At 55.2% G+C, this 19,980-nt stretch overlaps 1 protein-coding gene across 2 annotated transcripts in view; it reads right to left on the bottom strand.

The window, feature by feature from the left end:
• Positions 1-19,980, bottom strand: part of RUNX3 (RUNX family transcription factor 3) — a 66,596-nt gene that overhangs the window by 25,785 nt on the left and 20,831 nt on the right. For both annotated transcript variants that reach the window (XM_027965500.2, XM_042244555.1), the window contains 2 exons: positions 6,033-6,310; positions 3,947-4,103 (listed from right to left, as the gene is read on the bottom strand). In XM_027965500.2, coding sequence (XP_027821301.2) covers positions 3,947-4,103; positions 6,033-6,310 — 435 coding nt within the window. The remainder of the gene's footprint in view (positions 1-3,946; positions 4,104-6,032; positions 6,311-19,980) is intronic.

The raw sequence follows: 19,980 nt of genomic DNA, 5'->3' as shown, positions 1-19,980 counted from the left end.
GGGAGGACTCATCTCTGGGGGCCTCTGGATTTGTTCAGGATCAACCAAGAAGCCATCTACTCCTCTCTCACCAGTGGTCCCCCTAAGCCTGCGTCCATAATCACATTCCAAATTTCTCACCACACACTGAGGTTTCTTTTTAACCGGTTCATGACAGTTCAGTTCTTTTCATCTTCACCTAGTGGCCCCCTCCTCAGTTCAATTCAGTTCAGTCAGTCAGTCGTGTCTGACTCTTTGCGACCCCAGGGACTGCAGCACTCCAGGCCTCCCTGTCCATCACCAACTCCCGAAGTTTACTCAAACTCAGGTCCATTGAGTCAGTGATGCCATCCAACCACCTCATCCCCTGTTGTCCCCTTCTCCTTCTACCTTCAATTTTTTCTAGCATCAGGGTCTTTTCCAATAAGTCAACTCTTCACATGAGGTGGCCAAAGTATTGGAGTTTCAGCTTCAGCATCAGTTCTTCCAATGAATATTCAGGACTCATCTCCTTTAGGATGGACTGATTGGACCTCCTTGCAGTCCCAGGGACTCTCAAGAGTCTTCTCCAACACCACAGTTCAAAAGCATCAATTCTTCAGTGCTCAGCTTTCTTTATAGTCCAACTCTCACATCCATACATGACTATTGGAAAAACCACAGCTTTGACTAGGGGCCATTTTGGGAGTTTATGGTGCGTGGTCCTCAAGAGGTGGGATGTGGTGGGTAGGGGAGATAAAAATGTTGGGCACTGCACAAGGCAATGGATTATTTGCTCTTTCAGTGTGAAAACCAGCTTATAGAGAGTCTCTGAGCCATGAGCCTAACTCAGTTTGACATAAAACAGAAGTTTTTGCACTCTTTTAACAACTATTGAATTTTCCAGGAGAGAAGATAGTTCTTAATTGTTTCAAAAAAATTTTGCTCAGAGTTTTGCCAAAAATTTCTCACAGCTTCAGCAAATCGTGTCCCTGGCGATGGTGCCACATTCAGACTGAGTCGCATGCACCTGGCCTGTAGGGCTGGGGTCACAGGGCTTCCTCTGGAGGTGCAAACATCCATCCACCCCACAGTGTCTGTCAGCTCCAACATTTACATATTCAAATAGATACATCGTGATAAGTTACTTTTCCTTTTTCTCTCCATTCGAGTTATGGAATTCTATCGATTTTGAGCATGCACGTAGGTGGACAGGTTATGATGATATCATGCACGTTTCAACCGTAGGATGGTAGAGGACATGTTGCAAAAATCGTCTGTAAGAAGGGGTGCTGCGTCCGGCAGGGCGGGGACGTCAGCCCTAATCACTGCAGAATGACTTGGTTTCCTTCCCTTTCTTCTCTTGGTTTACACTTTCAGGTTTATCATGAGAGCTCTGTGGTAGTTCTGTGTATATGTCTTGCACGGAAATCTCTTTCTTAGAATTAAGGCAGGATCAAGGGATAAAAAGCAAGGAGTTGAACAGAAGTTTCCATTTGGCTTCTTAAGTTCTGGCAGAAGTCAGAGAGCCAGGGAAAGGCTTGGAGTCCCAAACCCCAGGCTGTCCTGATTCCTCACTGGCCCAAACTGTCTGTGTCAACCACCGATGTGTTCCTGGGAGGGAATTTCCCAATGGGCAGGCTGGGTGCAGCAGAGGTGTGGCTGCATGCCACAGGACCCCTGTGTCCTCCTTCCTCACTGCCAGCCGCCTCCACTTCTCCCACTCAACAATTCACACCTTCTGGTTTTCCCCCACCCCCGCCCAAACCACACCATAATCAGAGAATCAGTGACTGTCACCACTCAAAGGGACTTCAAAGGTCTCCTCCAGTCCCAGGCACTTGAAGTAACACAATCTCTAACTGTATCCCGTTCTCAGTAGGTGCCAACCGATACACTGGTTCCAGTTTCCTTAATGCTCAAAGAAATCCCACAAGGGAGGTACGAGTATTGCCCCATTTTACAGATGAGGAAACAACAGAGACACACAGAGGTTAGTAAGCCATTTGCCCAGTGTCATCCAGCGAGTCACCGGCAGAGCTGGGACTGGATCCGGGTTGGCTGGTCACAGAGCCCAGGCTGTCTGATGAGCCTCCAAGGTCTGAAAGGCTCATCGAGTTCCATGGGCATCAGAACATCCACTCAGGCCTCTTCTGCCTCCTATGACCACTGAGACTGGAGAGAGAATGGAGTTTGTAAACTCCACCTCCTGCACCTCCCAGAGCCAGGATCCCAGCCTCCCTCCCCAGTGCCTGCTCCCAGAGCGCACGGCTGAATGATGCTTTGGAAACCTAGCTCCCTCTCTATGGGCCTTGCGGGGTGGGTGCAGGTCTGTAGGTATAAATACTACCAAGAAATCACTTTCAGTGGCAGGGACGGCCAGGTGAGGTCTCAGGAACACACAGAATAACCAACTTGTCACTTTCCAGGAGAGGAAGTAGGGAGAACCACCCTGATGCTTCGCTGGGCTCCCAGCATTGACCACCCCTTCTGCGGCAGCTCCAGGAGGCCTCCACCGCCACTGGCGGACCCGGCCACCACCTGAGATCCAACCGCATCCAACCGCATCCTAGCGAGCCCCCCGCCGACCAGTGGCGCGACTCTCCACTTGGGGCTGGGGCTGGGATTAAGTTGCAAAAGGCTTGAGAGATTGGGAATGACAAAGGGGGCTTGGAGACTAATTAGGAGCAGCAATGAAAGCTTAATTCATAAAAGCAAACATTTTCCATCCATCAACCTGCAACCAGTTAAGGGCAACGTTTGAAAGAAATCTGTGCGTGGGGAAGGGAGCCAACAGGAACAGGAAATGTTTGAAAGAATGTAAACTATTTCAGTTTCATAAAAAAGTAACAAGTAAACAGTTATTACATGCAAATAATGCCCTGGTTTTAATTAATGCTGAAAAGTCAAAATATGTTTGACATTTGTATGTATACATGGAATGGCTGGAGAGGAAAAAATGGTGCCCAGATGCCCGTTTCCGAGCTGGGCTGGCGGCTCAGAGGGAACTAAAACCTTAAGAAGGTCTTGTTTATTGGTGTTGAAAAGTACAATTCTGCCTCAGCCTCTGTGGAGACTGGAAGCAGAGGGAACCTAGCTAGCTTTCTTAACAAGCTGGAGGGGTCGGCTGGTTGCCTGGAAAGGACACTCCCGGCTTTTAGCTTTTCGGCAGCCTGGTCTTAAAGGGCCAGCAAGCCCTTAAGTCTCCATTTCGCCTAGCCGGGGTTCTAGGATTTCTCAATCCAGAAGTGATGATGGGGTTTCAGGTCCCAGCCGCCTCCCACTTGATAGCCCCTGGTGGCAGCCACAGTGGTGTCTGGTCCTGCCTTCCCTCACAATGCCCCAGGAAGGTCAGATAGGCAGGCTGGCACACCAGCCTTGTTTCTAGAGTGGGAGATGGCAGCCTTCAAGCTCTGCTTTCCAGCACCCAGCATCCTGCCCTGCATTCGTTTTTTTTTTTTCTTTTCTAAACCACCTTAAGGTTCAAAGGGGCTGGCGAAACTGTGGCTTCGGGAGACCACAGTTGGGGAAAGGCAGCCTCAAAGTGTGGGGGAGACTCCACCCCAGTGGAGAGAGTGGTTGGGGTGTTCGGGGCCCCAAAGACCAAGGATTTGTCTAAACCAGCTTCTAAGTAAGGCCCCGCACGGTAAAGACCCACGAGGCCCCATTTTGAGCTTGTTGGTCCACGACCTCCCAGCATCTTTTGTGAGGCTGAGGTGCTTAATCGGGAAAGAGGGGAGATGCGGAAGGTTTCACAAGTTAGTAAACCCCAGAAATGGGAAGAAAATTGTGTCTTTTCTGGCCAAGGACCCTAACTTTCTCCATGTCCTCAAAAGCGTCTGAAACACCTTAAGAGGTTCCAAACTGCTGTTTTGGACGGAGCTGGGCCTGGAGACCTGCTTCAAGGGCTTCTGCAAGGACCCCAAAACCTCGTTCTCAGCTTACTTCCCTGCGCCTCTGCCATCGCCAAAGTCGCCCTTCCGCTCACCTCGCCCACTGCGGCCCACGAAGCGGAGGTCGTTGAACCTGGCCACCTGGTTCTTCATGACGGCCGACGCGTTGCGCAGCTCAGCAGAGTAGTTCTCATCGTTGCCCGCCATCACCGTCACCACCGTTCCATCTGGCACGTCCCCCAGCGCCACCACCTGAGGGCATGGGGGCAGCGGGACAGCTTAGGCAGGTAGGGGAGGCCAGCGAAAGAAGGGGAGGGGCAGGGTCAGCAGCTCTCCTACGCGGACCAGGCGCAATGCGGATTTTTCAAATGCGGGGGTGGAGAAGAGGCTTAAAAACAATAGACGCTTGCGCCCCCACCACCAATACCACAAAAATCAGAAGGCAAAAATCTCTACTTTCCACACCCAAATCCTACATCAACTGGTTAAGTCACGTCCTGAAGAATTGATCCTTTCAATGCAATGAAACCTAAGTGAAAGCGGGGAATGAACACAGCCACTATGTCCTGGGGTGCAGTTCCTCTCTTTCCTTCGGCTTGAGCAAAAGAGGAATCAACACGCTCCTAGCAACCGAGTCTCTGAGTGAAAATATTATCAACAACAATAACGGGACTGCTCCCCCACATTCAATTAATGCAAGAGCCCTTTGGGGTATGAAATGGGGCCCTGAAATGCGGCCCAGGCCCAGTTTATCTGCCTCTGCAGAGCCTGAATTCGTTATGCAGGGAAAATGCAAAACGCAAAACAAACTGCTGTTTTGAGAGGGGCTGCCCAGAACCCCCCTTTAAAATGAGAGAGGGGCTTCTGATAGCAGGAGGATGCACCTGCTGGGGAATTACAAAATGAAGGTGGCGATGCCCCCCTAATTCAGTTTTCCCCACCCCCAGCCCCAAGGAGCGTGGAGAGGCAGATGCCTTTTGCAAAGGAAATCAGACTGCAAAGGCAGTCACAGCCATTTAAACGTGGCCACCGCGTGCAGGGACTAGGGATCCAGATGGTAAAAATTTCAAGGAGAAAATGTTTGGGGTCTGATTAAAAAGGCCAGATTTCCTGTCAACATCCTGTCTTCTTTTAATTTCAAAGATTCCTTTTAAGCTCCAAGTGACAGTAAAACCTCCGTTCTGAGGATTAAAGTCACACGGGCCTCCCCCTCCCCCTCCTCCCCGGCAGATTTTCCCCACTGGTATTTTAAGATGTCACCCGGGAGACCTCAAAGAGCCACTCATCCCTTTTTCCAATTTGGAGTCGTCTTAATGGGACCGACGACGGCCTCGGCTTCCAGGAGCCGCTGTTTGCAGCCACCTCGGGCACCCGCCACCCCCAGCCGATGGCCCTTCCTGCGTTGCCCTTTCTCACGGCAGCTGTGAGAGGTTTAGGGGAAAACCAAGGCGTTTTCGTTTCATCTCGCTGCCCCCTTAAAAAAAATGAAAATGAAACAGTCGCCTACTCCCCAGCGAAGAGAAAAAAGCTCCTCGGGATGGCTACCAGGGACTGCCAGGGGTGGGAGCGCACCCCCCGCCCCAATCGCGGTCTGACATTCGGGATCCCGGCCAGCAATCGTTTAGGGTTCAGGGCCCCCCATCCCAGCCTGGAGCCTCCTGGTGTGAAATTTCAGAAGCCAGGGGTTGACGGTGTGAGCAGGAAGTGTTTTCTGAGAGCCGTGCAGGAGGAGGGGTGCGGGCAGGGGAGGGTAGGCCCTCTCCCACCCTCCGCACCCCGCCTCCGGGGTCCTCGCCCGGATCCCAGGGCTCCTCTCTGCCCCGCTCGCTGCCCGCAGGGCTGTATCCGAGGGATCCGGCTGGGGAAGAGCGAAACCCCATCTGCTCGTTTCCGCATCAACGGTCTCTCTGCAGGGCCCCTCTTCTCCACCCCAAGACCGAAGGTGGCAAAGCCCTTAAAAAGTTACCCGTGCCGGGTGCATTCTAGAGTGTACGCCCAAGTCCCCGGGTGGAGCGCGCAAAAGCTCCGGGGGGCCCGGCGGCTGGGCTCTCACCGCGGGGGTCCCTCGGGCGCCTCCCTTCCCCTCCCTTTTCCGGGGCTTTGGCTCCTGCAGCGGAGACGCCCGGAGCCGCCTGGCCGGTGTCCTCCCGTCCGGGGGTGGGGGGCCTCCCCCGCACTCACCTTGAAGGCGACGGGCAGCGTCTTGTTGCAACGCCAGTGCGAGGGCAGTACGGAGCAGAGGAAGTTGGGGCTGTCTGTGCGCACGAGCTCGCCCGCGTGGTCCGCCAGCACGTCCACCATCGAGCGCACCTCGGGTCGGGCGCGCCCGCCGGGGCCCACGGCCGCCTGCGCGGTCAGCGCGCCGCTGTTCTCGCCCATCTTGCCGCCGCCGCCGCCGCCGCCGCCGCCGCAGGGGAAGGCCGTGGAGGGAGGTGTGAAGCGGCGGCTGGTGCTCGGGTCTACAGGAATACGCATAACAGCGGCCGTCAGGGCGCCGGGCGGGCGGCGGCGGCGGCTCGGCTCCCCCGGGGGCGGCCGGCGCGGGCGCCTCTCCGCCGCCGCTGCTGCTGCTGCCGCTGCGAGAAGCGGGAAAGCAGAAGCGGCCGGGCTGGGGCCTCAAGGCGCCGGGGCGTGGGGTGGGGTGGGGTGGGGTGGGGTGGGGTGGCGGGGGGCGGCGTCCGGAGACGCCCGCCGCGAGGCCTCACCGCCCCCCCGACGGCCGCGCCGCTGGCCGGGCCCGCTAGTCCCGCATCTTGGGCGTGTAGCGCGGCGGGCGTGTAGCGCGGCCCGCGTGCGGCGGCTCCTCGCGGCGGTCCCGGCGGCCTCGCTCAGGCTGCGGCGGAGCCCGCCGCCCGCAGCCCGCTCGCGGCCGCCCCACCAACTGGGCGGCCGCAGCCCCAGAACAAAATCCTCGAGAACCGAGTGGCCGCGCCGCCGCCGCCTCGGCTCGCGCGGGGTTAGTACCCCCGGGGGCCCGCGAGGGCGGGGCCGGCCCGAGCGACGCGTCGCGCAGCCAATGGGAGCCCCCATCGCGGGCACCTCGGCTGCGCTCGCCTGGGAGGAACGGGGGCCGCCGAAGGCCGCCCAACGGGGAGGGGCGGAAGGCTCCGCCCGGGGAGGGCGCCTGGGGTCCGGGCTGGGTCCCCCGACTCCCTGCGCGACAGCCCTGGGCTCCTCCAGAGTTCTGGGGAGCTGGAGCCGAGGCTGAGAATTTGTTTAAAACGTCTAGTCCTTCCAGCCGCCACCCCCCCTACCCCCACCTCCAGCTTCTTCGGGTGCCCTTCCTGGCCGCCGGCAGCCAGGCCTCCCCAGCTCCAGCTGCTTTCGGCCTGTGAAGCTTGCACCCCCCACCCCCCAGATGGGGACTGTACGGGGCGGGGGGCCCTCAAGGCCGGTAACACCAAGCGGGTAGCGGCCCCAGAGTGCCTTTTCCCTGCCCCTACCTGTCCCGCAAATTATTTTGACCCCAAGACGAGATGACCGCACACGAGATGACGCTCACCAGCCAGAGGCCTCTGCAGCACCGAGCCCTGCGCAACTTTCCTCCCGGCCCGGGGCCAGAGAGAAGGGTGTCCCCTCCGTGCCCGCATCGGCGTGGGGGCAAGCAACACCATTCCTCTCCGCTCTCCCCTCCAAAAATGACTTTCAGGATCGCGCAGGCCTCGCTGCGTCGTCGGCCTATGGCTCTTTGAAAAACACGACGGTGCCTGAAAAACGCGAGCGTTTCCACTCCCCCATCGCTCCCCCAACCCCCGAGCCCCAACCCCCCGCGGGCATGTAAACGCCGTCCTGCTTCGTAGGAGAGGACCAGAGTTCGTGATGAGAAAGAAACCGTGCAGAGAACGCGCGGGAAAGGCTGCAAAGGATAAGGGCCCCGGCTTCCAAAGCAGGGAATTTTCATCCACCCGGTGGATGCAAACTGGCCCACGCGGGTCCACGCCCACGTCTTCCCGGGCAGTGCGCTCTGGCCCTGCGGCAGGAACGCAGACATCTCTTTCTGCTTGCCGGCCCGGCTCATTCTCCCCTTCTCCCCTCTCCCGACCGCGTGGCCCATCCGCTCCCGGAGGCAAAACAGGCAAACGATCCGCTCTCCAGCCTCTTAACGCCTGGATAGCGGGCCTAGGGACAAGCTACACAGAGGAGGAGGACTGGAAAGATCAAGTCCCATTGCTCTCGATTATCGCCCCAGATGGACCCCCTGGAGTCTGGGAAACGAACGCGTACAGAATCTGCCCGCCGTTTTGGAGATCGGGTTGGATATTCGTTGTTCCCGGCCTTGGACAGGTGCAAAACGACGGATTCCAAACCTCGGGAGCGGAGAAGCATAGGATTCGATGGCGGCAGCAAGATATCGCCTTGGATCTGACCCATCGCGGGCTGCTTAGTCTTTGCCAAACGAAATCAAGCCCTGTATGGGGTCTAGGATGGACCGGCCCTGACCCAACCTCGACCACCTGGAGAGGTGGTCCCCAGCCCTGTCAGCCTCACACCAGGCCCCTCAGACCATTTAGAGAGCGGGGACAATGAAGGTCCCTCGCTGGACCTTTTTACAGAGCCTGCACGTCGGAGATGCAGATCGCCAGGAGGGGCCTGCACACTCTGGGGAGTGCTGGCACTGGCTGCAGACCTGGAGGAAAGTGAGGTACAGGGGCCTTGGGACGTCGGACCTCTGGGAGCTTCCCGCTGCAAAGGCCCGCCTTGTCTTGTCCAGGTAGGGCCTGGGGCCAGGAAGGGCGGGTGACTCTGTGCTGCCCCAGAGCGGTTTTGGGGGTCAGGACCTGCTGCATCTGGGGTTTGTAAATTCGATTTGTTGGGTGGTTTTGGTTTGCAGCAGTGCCCTTCCTGGTCTCTCCGCCTGATTTCTCCCTCTCGTCCGTCCTATGGCCGGTTTACAAATGGGTTTCCTGAGGATAGGACTCCTGTGGGTCCTGGCACCTGGCCACAAGTGCCCGCACGGCTCCAGCCCAAGAGAAAGGCGCTTGCTGCCGGTGGGCGCCAGAACCAGGGAACCTGGGTTTGTAGACACTTGGGTCCCCAGCCTGAGGTCGCCGGGGCTGCGGGGCAAGGAGCAGTCCCGGGACCCACCGCTAGTTGACGCTTGCACTCTGCCAGCCGCTGAGGTTCTGGGCACAGATGTGCACCAGGCGCCACCGGCCAGCTCCTACAAGCCACCCTCCCGCCCAATTCCTCACCATCTGTGCGGCCACATATCGGACAAACCAGTGGCTTTGTGGTAGATCGAAGGCTGCCCTCCCCGCCCCCCATGGACGTGGACGCTCTGTGCCTTATCTCAGACCCCGGAGGGTCCAGCACCCTCTGACCCCCTGCAGAACGTTCTCTTTGGTAGATGTGTGCAGTCTTGTCCTGTTCTGGGGAACCCGGGGGGAGGAGCACACACAGAGAAATAGACCAGCTCGGTCCCAATTTCAACCTAAGACCAACCCGTTTTTGTCCCCACCCCAGACGGACAGACCTAGCATCACACCTCTCTCTCCTCTCCCCACCCCGTCTCTCCCCATTTTCAAAAGACAGTTTCGATTGGAAATCTACTTTCCCCCTTGGGGCCCACAGATATCTCTCCCTTCCCCATCTTGTGTGGACAGGGATCCCTTCTTCTTCTCTGGGACCCATCGACAGCCACTCTCGAATAGCCCCCATCTAAGGGCATGCCAGGTTGTCTGCAACAGGGAGAGAAAGCCAGGAGGTCTGGACCTACCTTGGCCCAGAGCTGGGTAAAGAGAAACACAGCCTGGGACCTTGCAGAAACTGGGTTCTGGGAGACACTCCTTCCGCCAGGGGGAGGGAGTCAGAATGATCCCATGGTGGGCGCCGCGCTCCTGTTGCTAGAGGGTGCTTAGGAGGGCGCTTCAGCTGCATTCCTGGTAGTGAGGTGCCTGCACGTGTCTCCCCTCCCATCAGAGAGCTTCTAAGAGCGAGTCTGATTTCCAGGGAGTCACGGTGCCTGAGGAGGGGTGAGGATCCCCCGTCTGTGGCAGGTAGTGGACATAGATGCTCTGGAAAACCTTCTTCTAAGAGGTCCATTGGCTGTGGAAGGAGCTTGGGTCTGCGGTTTCCCTGCCTGAGTTTTTCCATCACCTACCGTGATCTGGGGTAAATTGCTTAAAACTCTCCGAGCCTCATCTGTTTCTTCTGTGAAGTGGGAGTAATAACAGTGGTCTCTTAGAATCGTGCATAAGGTGTTTGGCACACGTCTGGCACGTAGGTGGTGCTCCGTCCATGCGAGCTGGTACTGTTATGCTCAAAAATAAGTCCTGATCACCCGTTGTCCAGGGACTTTGGCAAGTCCCTTCCTCTCTCTGGGCCTCACATTTTCCGTTTGTGAAATATCCAGTCCTCACATTTAAAGCTTGCCCGAGTCAGAGCCTGGTCCATGGCGGTCCTGTCCCGGATGGTTCTCCTGGAGGTGGTGGTGGGGTCCCTTGGGGAGCTAAGGACTGTCTGTGACCTGCCTCCAGGCAGAGGCAGCTTGCAGGAGGGTTTTCAGCCACCACCAGAGGACTACCCTGCCTTGATCTTGAGGACTCACCTTCCCCTGGGCTCTCAGACGCTCCTTCGGGAAACCCACTGGTCCCGCTCCCTACCTCCCCCCAGGCAGACACTTTCCTAACTTGAAACTTCCCTTAGCCCCCTCTCCCTCCCCGGGAGGTGGTTGTTCCCTTTATTCCCTGGAGCCTCTCGCAGGAGCCCTAGTCCAGTGAATAACACAGAGGACAATCAGCTAGAAGCTAATGATTTCTCCCAGCCTGGCTTCCACACCCCAACTCCAGAGGGACCCATGAGGAAACCTGTTTCATGCCTTGTGCCCTGGAACTCCAGGAGGAACATTCCTGTCCCTCGCTTTGCCTCAGTCTCCTCTACTGTGAACGGAGGCTGTTCTGATGGTTCCACACCTGAAGGGGAGGGGTATTGTGCTTCACCACATCAGATATACCATCAGTTGTTCTATGTGCAAGAATAAGAAAGCAAATGCTGTTAATTAAACTAGGGCTTGTCTGCATCCTTATTTCAGATATACGCATTTACACATATGTAAGTTTTATTACTAATATATATGCTATATGGTGGTGGAGGTAGCTCAGTCATATCCGACTCTTGCGACCCCATGAACTGTAGCCTGCCAGGTTCCTCTGTCCATGGGGTTTCTCAGGCAGGAACACTGGAGTGGGTTGCCATTTCCTGTTCCAGGGGATCTTCCCAATCCAAGGATCGAACCCACAGCTCTTGCATTGCAGGCGGATTCTTTACCACTGAGCCACCAGGGAAGGCCCCGTATATGATACATATGTATTATATATTAAAATGTGTGTGTGTTTAGTCTCTCAGTCATGTCCAAATCTTTGCGACCCCATGGACTGGAGCCGCCAGGCTCCTGTGTCCGTGGGGATTCTCCCGGCGAGAATACTGGAGTGGGTTGCCATGCCCTCCTCCAGGGGATCTTCCCAACCTAGGGACCGAAACCAGGTCTCCCGCATCGCAGGTGGATTCTTTACTGTCTGAGCCACCAGGGAATATTAATATTTATATGATAAAATATACATATATAATTAGTGAGAAAGGGCCGTGAAAGACAATAGCGTGGCTGAAGGGTTGTCGCCCTCAGGGTAGGGAGCCTTCACCCTAGAGAATCCAGCTCTGAGGCCACCCGCCCTGGGCAGCCTTTCAGGAAGGCTCCTGCTGCTAGGACTGGAGGAGGAAGACAGGCGTCCTCTCAAACTGTAGACTGTTTTCTTTCGGAAAGGGCCGGACTCCAGAGAGGAGGGGGAGGGAGCTGGGGAGAAGATGGCAGGTAGGACACAGCTAGAGGCTTTGCCGTTGGCTGGTTGGACTTTTGCGCAGGGCCTGCGCCTCTCTGAGCCTTGGTCCCCTGGATGGTAAAGCTGGATGGTAAAGCGGGAAACCAGTAACAGCCATGTTAGCAGAGGTGTTCCCACGTACCGGCACTGTGTTTGGGCTTGATGTGGTCCTTCAACCCTCAATTGTGTGTGGTAGGTGTCAACGCAAGTTTAAATGAAAAGGAACATTGCCCAAGGTTTTCTGGGCTAAAGAGGACCAGAACCAGATTAAAAGCTCAATCTGACTCAAAATTTGGGGAGGAGGCACCCCAAATGGTGGTGTACATTCCTTGCCTCCCCCCTCCGACCTTGCACTGGTTAAATGAGGAAATGGGAAGAGCCCCACATAGGGGTGGATACTGAAAGACCTCAATACCGTTAACTGCAAATGGGCGGGGGGCCTAGAGGCAATGACAGCTGTTAAATAGCTGTGGACTGGGAAATGAGCAGACCCTTTGGACTCAGGGAAGGGGCTGCAGGAGTTGTCCACTGAGGCCCACCCACTGCCCGCTCTCCTTTCACCTCGGAACCAATCCACCTGCGAGGAGGCTGACTCAGCTATAGTCCCCAATTCACAGATAGGAACGATGGAGGTCCAGAATGGGGAGAGACTTAACCCGTGTCACCGAAGAAGAAGAAGAGAGACTCGGCAAGGCCGGGGGCAGCACGGCGTGGCCCCCAAAGTGGGGTGGCCTGACTTCCGCCCACCCTGCTGGAACCTCGCAGGTGGAACCCTGGGCCAGGACCACACTGCACCCCGCCCCACCCCCACCTCCCAGGTGGTTTTGACCCCTTGCTCCAGGAGAAATGCCATGCTTCCCTGCAGGGATGCCCAGATTCCAAAAGGGAGAGGGTGGAAGGAGGGCAGGGTGTTGGTCTCAGCACGAGCCTGGCCAGAGGAGAGGAGGTGGCCCCATCAGTGGCCAGGGAAGTGTGTTCTGGCTCCGGCTCCCACCCCTGGATCTGGTCTTCCTGCCGCCCTCCTTGTTGCTCTCTTTGGTCACCTGTTGCTGTTGTTTAATCGCTCAGTTGTGTCCGACTCTTTGCAACCCCCATGGACTGTAGCCTGCCGGGTTCCACTGTCCGTGGGATTTTCCAGGCAGGAATACTGGAGTGGGTTGCCATGCCCTCCTCCAGGGGATCTTCCCGACCTGGGGATCAAACCCCTTTTTCTTGCACTGGCAGGCAGATTTTTTAGGGCTGAACTTCCCGCCAGGGAAGCCCATGGTCATCTATAAAGCAGAAATAATTCTGGCAGAGCTCTTTGGTCTATGATGAATAATTACCCTAATTGATTAGTCTCCTGCCGTGTGCTGGGGGTGCTACCTCAGTTATCACTAACCCTCATGATGCTTCTGCAGGGTTGAGATTTTGTCTTCTCCATTTTACAGATGGGGCAGTTGAGGTTCAGACAGTAAATAACTTATTTCCTCTGGGTCTCAGAACCTGAGAGGTTCAAACAAGAAGGTCTTGAGGGCCCTTCTTTGTTGTTGTTTTTGTGAGATCTTAGTTCCCTGACCGGGGATCGAACCCGAGGCCACTGCCAAGTCCTAACCACTAGACTGCAGGGAAGTCCTTCAAAGACCCTTCTTCTAACACGACTTCTTGGTGCAGAGCTAGGCTCTGTCTCCCCTCCGCTGGCTGGTCACAGGGCCTTCCTCCATCCACGCAATGGGTGGGTGCCAAACGACCCTCTATTGCACCCATCAAATCAGAGGACTCTTCTGTTGGGGGCAGAGGAGAGCCCGGTATCTTGCAGCCCAAGTGGGCTGCCGGGAAGAGCATGGCCTTCCCCTAGTCCCAGCATAGGACTTCAGCTCTGGCAGTCATGGAGGGAAAGGGCTCTCTGAGTGGCTGTTTCCTCTTGCAGACTAGGAGAAAGATAGGAGAGTTTCCAGGTTCAACATGTCTCCAAACCTTAAGCAGGTGGCAAGAATGGGATTCCAAGAAATCGGCATGCCAAACCAATTTGGGGGATAGGATTGCAACCACACGATTACATTTCTGAGCATTATTCATCATTACTGATGGCAGGTAAGTTCATCCATGCCTCCCAGTACTTTTATGGGAGAGGTACAGTTATCACCCCCTTTTACAGGTGAGAAAACCAAAGACAGAGAGGCTAAGTAAGTTGCCCAAGAACACACAGCTGGGAAACTGTGGCGCTCAGATTCCAACCAGGCAGACTGGCTGCAGAGCCCACGTTCCTGACTACCACACTCTGTTCTCATGGACCAGAATCAGATGCTTGAAGTTACAGTCATGGAATAGAATTAGAATCCTGGCAGGAAAATTGTGGGCAGGATTCAGGATTTTATAATGTCAGACTCCACAGGGTTCTGAGATAGCATATCCAAATCTCCCGTTTATCAAGGGGTGGAACCAAGGCCTTGGGAGGGGAAGGGTCTCGCTCAAGGTCACAGCCTAGGCCAAGGGCAGAGCCTTGGACCCCCTCTCACTGCTGCCCAGTGACTCTGGTCCAGGGTAGTTTCCCCTCCACGGCAGGGCCCTCCTCGCCGCCCCCCGCCTCCCTGCCCACCCAGTGGCTCCCGGGCCCAGCCAGTCCCATTAGGGATTTTCCACCTCCCCAAAAAGGTTCTAATGACTGTCAGTCCTTGTGAAGCCTTAATTAATCTCAGAGGCCGATGGCTCTGAGGAGACCAGGGGCTTTGGCCTTACGCAGATGAAGATTACGGCTCCATTTCATGTGGTGGTGGAGGAACGCCTCAGACATTCCTGCCAGCAATAAAAGCCACATGGCTTTCCAGCGTTGCCCTTGGAAAAGGAAAAAAAAAAAGAAAAAGCACAGCTCTTTGCGGAAAGAAATCAGCTATGCGCTGTATGCATGGCATGAGATAAAAACGGGGTAGGACGAGGTGGAGAACAGTTGGTCTTTCATGCCGCCTCCGACAGCCACCGAGCGTGGCCGGGCCCAGTGGTCGTGATCCCAGCTGCAGCCCCGGGGAGAGGGGGTGGCCCTCCACTTGCTGGTGGAAGCCGGGGTGTCAGGGCCTCAGCCCCTCAACCTGAACCGAGTCTGAGCCATGCCAGATGTCCCCACAGACGGGGCCAGCTTCCCGGGCCCATGAGCCGTGCAGTCGCCCAGACCTTACCCTTGGCTTCTGCTCTGCCATCCCTGCCTTGACATTTCTTCATTACTTTTTGAACAAGGGGCCTGTATTTTCATTTTGCAACGATATGACCGGTCCTGCGCAACAGGTCCTCCCATTAGCCAATTGCCACAGGTCCCCTGGCCCCTTGCATGGGTCCAGGCCCAGGGAGAGTGTTTTCTGAGCACCTACATTGTCTGAGATGAACTTCAGAACAACTTTCTGATTTCGGCACATGTGGAAAACTGAGGCTCAGAGAGGTTTCCATGCAGCTAGGAATCCTAGACAGGGAATCAGGTCCCTCTGACACCAAAGCCAGTGTCTGAACCGCTCCCCATTCTGCGGTCCTTCATGTTCACCATGCCCAGTGGGGACGGTGTTGCATATGGGCAGGTTTTTTTATTCTCCCAAAACGAAGGGATAACTGAGGCCAGACCAGTGAAGGGACTCATGGTCATACCCAGTCAGTGGGGAGTGGAGCACTCTCTCCCAGGCTGGGTAGCAGTGGGCCTGCGCCTAGACCCATAGGACTTGGTGGGGGCGGGTGTCCCAGTTTTATAGCTGTTTGTTCCACTTTTAAATTTATTAGGTCTTCTGTGTGGGTCATTGCCTTAAGTCTGGCCTGGGATGTAGTGGGAGCCCTAGCCCCAGCTTTCCCTTCTAAACATCTGGAAGTCCTTCTTTGTCCACTCTTTCATGTTTCAGGTTTCCTCTGCTGCCCTCATCGATTGGGGAAGCAGTTGTGCCTTGCACCTTGATAAATTCAAACCAGTCCTCCATGAATCAGAAAGTTGGGGCTGAATGGAGCCTAACTGTGGTCATGACTTATGACCTGGCTCTAGCCCCTTATTCCTTGCTGGTGTTCCCAGGCAAGTTCCTTCCCTCTCTGGGCCTCCAACAAACCCCACCAGGGAGAGAAATGCATTGGCACACGCTTAATCCCCAGGAGGACTGTCCATCTTCAATGTTCTAGAATTCCATATTAATCTGGAACTGGGAGCACTGAAGCCCAGGCAAGGTCAGGGACTTGTTCAAGGTTACACAGGCAGCTGGACCCAACTTTGAGGCACTGGGAGGAGCTGAGATCTGGCTATGGAAGTTTCTATTTGTTCTTAGTCTAGGGGCATTGACTCTCTGGGTGGTTTGTGAGCCCAGAGCTTTCAGACACATCCCCAGTATCTGCTAACCTCCTTCCCAGAACGAGATTTTCCTCGGGAGGTAGAGAGTTCCCCATTGTGGGAGGTATTCAAGTTGAGGTCAGGATATTGTAGTGGGAATACAAGTGTTGGATGGCACTGGAAGCTGGACCATGTGCCAGTGTCCAGCCTAGATTGGCTCATAGTAAGCACTTATTGAACAAACGAGAGAATGAAACCAAGTTTCATGTGTGACCTGACAGTTAGTGACACAGTGCCTACCAACTCTGAGTTCTCGCCTTGGCATTTTTACCTGCTAATGTGTGACCTTAGCCTCAGTCTCCTCATCTGTAAAATGGGGAGAATTGACCATCTTCTCAGGTGGCACAGTGGTAAAGAAATCGCCTGCTAGTGCAGGAGATGCAAAAGATACAGGCTTGATCCCTGGGTTGGGAAGATCCCTAGAGGAGGAAATGGCAACCTGCTCCAATATTATTGCCTGAAACATTCCATGGGCAGATGAGCCTGGCTGGCTACAGTCCAGCAGGGGTTGCAAAGAGTCAGACATGACTGAGCACACAGGCTGACCATCTTCCATGGTTTCCCCACAAGTAAACTTTAGTAGCTCAACGGCTCACATCCTTTACTTCTGCCTTTCAGTTTATTCCAAAGTATCTCCACATAAATGGAAAATGACATCGAAAGCAAAAAGCATATAAACAAGATGATGGTTAACGCAAAGACCAGGAGAGTGGGTCCTCCATCTGACCTTGGCAGCAGGGAAGGAGAAGGAGGGATGTGACTGGGGAGGGGGTGTTGGTGGGAGCCCTAAGGTCCACTTGGTGGGGTTTCTAAAAAGATGAGCGGTAGGTTTAAGGGTCTCTATTTTATTATTATAACTTAAATAATATTTATATATACCCCCTGTTACTATATTATGCAGTAAAGAACAGCAAAAGATAAAAAATATTTAAAAAGCTCTCCCTCCCTGAAACTTCTGAAAAAAGAATAGACAAAAATGCTTAAATTTGCATAGAGTTGCAGAATTGCCCATGGTGCATCAAAATTGGGACATGTTTATTCTTGGCAAAATCACTGTTTCAACCAGATTGTCCTGTCCACCAGCTCACTCAGCTGAATCATCTGGTGGCCTTAAGCCATCCTCATCATGACAACCCCACCATGCTGAGAATTTCAGTGTTTCTAGCCCCTGCTAAGCACGGTCCCTACCAAGCTCATTAGACCTTACCAGTAGCCCTCCAGGTACCTGTCATTGGGCATTCTTTACAGGTGAGGGACTGAAGTGCATTGAATAAGTCTCCTGGAGCCGGTTAGGAAGGGGTGGAGCTGGGATTTGAACCAAGGTCTACTGATGCTGAAATCGTGCATTGCTGTATGCAGCAGCCTCATCCCAGGGGCCAGGCCCCTCTTTTACAATAACTAACGCTATTCACACTTTACATGTATCATGTCATTTATCCTCATGACCGCCTCATGTGTTGCATGCACAGGGGCTAAGTTGCTCCAGTGTGTCAGACTCTTTGCGACCCCATGGACTGTAGCCCACTCGGCTCCTCTGTCCGCGGGATTCTCCAGGCAAGAATACTGCAGTGGTTGCCATGCTCTCCTCCAGGGGATCTTCCCGGCCCAGGGATTGAACCTGGGGCTCTATGTCTTCTGCGTTGGCAGGCAGATTCTTTACCATTAGCGCCACCTAGGAAGCCCACCTTGTGTGTTCAGCTCAGTTCAGTTCAGTCGCTCAGTCATGTCCGACTCTTTGCGACCCCATGAATTGCAGCACGCCAGGCCTCCCTGTCCATCACCAACTTCCAGAGTTCACTCAGACTCACGTCCATCGACTCGGGGATGCCATCCAGCCATCTCATTCTCTGTCGTCCCCTTCTCCTCCTGCCCCCAATCCCTCCCAGCATCAGAGTCTTTCAATGAGTCAACTCTTCACATGAGGTGGCCAAAGTACTGGAGTTTCAGCTTTAGCATCATTCCTTCCAAAGAACACCGAGGACTGATCTCCTTCAGAATGGACTGGTTGGATCTCCTTGCAGTGGGTAACCTTATTATTACTTCCATTATACCACTAGGAAAACTGAGGCACAGAAAGGTTAATAACTGGCTCCAGTTCACACCCTGGGTGAAGGTCAGAGCTGAGCTTTTTGAACCTTGGCAACCTGAGCTGCCCTGCCTGTCCGGCTCTGTGTGACCCTATGGACTGCAGCCCGCCAGGCTCCTCTGTCCATGGGATTCTCCAGGCAAGAATACTGGAGTGGGTAGCCATTCCCCCCTCCAGGGGATCTTCCTGACCCAGGGATCGAACCCATGTCTCCTGCGTCTCCAGCACTGCAGGCAGGTTGTTTACCACTGAGCCACCTGGGAAGCCCAGAGTGACACCAGTAACGTGTGGCGAGCAGTGTTCTGCCCCTCCTCGCCTAGCAGGCCTGTGGCCCTTGGGGCGGGGCTGAGGATAAAGGCAGCGCCAGAGACTAGAGCAAGCTCATGAACTCCCACCTGGCATGTCTGCACCACAGGCTCAGACACTGGGCACTCTTTGTCGTTTGCTGTTGGCGTGAATCTGTCACTGGCAAGAAGGTGATGTTCATCACTTGTGACTTTCGGGGCGCCCCTGAGTGAGCTTCTGAAAGGGGATCCTAGAATGTACTCAGAACCTGGGTGGGGCTGGGTCCTCCTCCTGCTCCATCTCTAAACTTCAGACAAACCAGGTGGGCAGGGGAGCTTGATGGTCTGAAAGTCCTTAGCTCACAGAACCTGGTCTATCCCAGGAGCATAGGGGAGAATGTTCCCAGTCATACAGGGGAGCCCTGCATTTGGTGAGGGAAAGAGAAGGAAAGGAAAGGGAGAAATAAGCAAATGGATGGAGGAGGCGCTAGATTCACTCAGTCAACAAACGTTTTTTGAGCGCCTACTATTTGCCAGGAGTTATTTTAGGTGCTGAGGATCCAGCAATGGACCTGATGGCTTTGATTCCAGCAGGGAAGACGGAAGATAAACAAGGAGTGAATACATATACAGGCCAGCAAAATTAGTGTGTACGTGCTAAGTCGATTTGGTCTTGTCCACCTCTGTGCGACCTTATGGACTGTAGCCTGCCGGGCTCCTCTGTCTATGGGATTTCTCCAGGCAAGAATACTGGGGTGGGTTGCCATGCCCTCCTCCAGGGAATCTTCCCGACCTAGGGATTGAACCCACGTCTCTTATGTCTCCTGCTTTGGCAGGTGGATTCTTTACCACCAGCGCCCCCTGAGAAGCCTAGTGGGTGGGTCACTAATTCCCTAGACGGGGCAGGGTGGCTGTCAGCGAAAGTCTCTTGGAGGAGGTGACATCTGAGCCAAGACCTGAGGTTGAAGGACTCAGGATGGAGGAAGGAAGTGGGGAACCTATGTGAGGGCCCACGGCGCGGCAGGAAGCTGCTGCTCCCATCTGCCTTCTCCTGCCTTTTCTGCACCGGGAGTGTCCATGACTCCGAATCTTGTGTCTCCCTTTTTGCTTCTCCCACAGTAGCCTTGAGAAGCACATGGGGACTGAATCTAAGTAGCCCAACCTGCCGCTGAAGAAACTGAGCTGGAGCTGGGAGGGGCTCGTACAGGACTCCTTCAAGCCCATACCCAGCCTGGTGCTTCTCAGGCCAGACCCCACCATCCAGCAGGTTCTAAAACCTCCAAGTCCAGGCAGGCCGCAGCCGGAGTGGAGTTGGGCCTTGGGCACAGCTCCTCAGGGGTCACGGGGCTGGAAACGTGGGCAGCTGGGCAGGGCCCGGGAGGGGTGGTGCTGGGCCCCCCAACCCCGGGCGGGGGTCCTGAGCGGAAGGCGCCCGGCCCTGATTGGAACAAGGTGCCGGGCCTGGGAGCCCAGCCGGGCTCCATTGATCTTGCCCGGTGTTCCAGCCACTGGGCGGGGCCATCGCCGGGCAGGCTGCCGGTTTTCCCAGGTGTGGGGACACCCTGGGGGAATGGTCTCTCATGTGGTTGTGGGGTAGGCCTGCCACCCAGCACGTGGA

This window comes from Ovis aries, chromosome 2 (assembly GCF_016772045.2).
Source record: "Ovis aries strain OAR_USU_Benz2616 breed Rambouillet chromosome 2, ARS-UI_Ramb_v3.0, whole genome shotgun sequence".
Lineage (NCBI taxonomy): Eukaryota > Metazoa > Chordata > Mammalia > Artiodactyla > Bovidae > Ovis > Ovis aries.
This window is presented reverse-complemented; position numbering and strand designations above follow the sequence as displayed.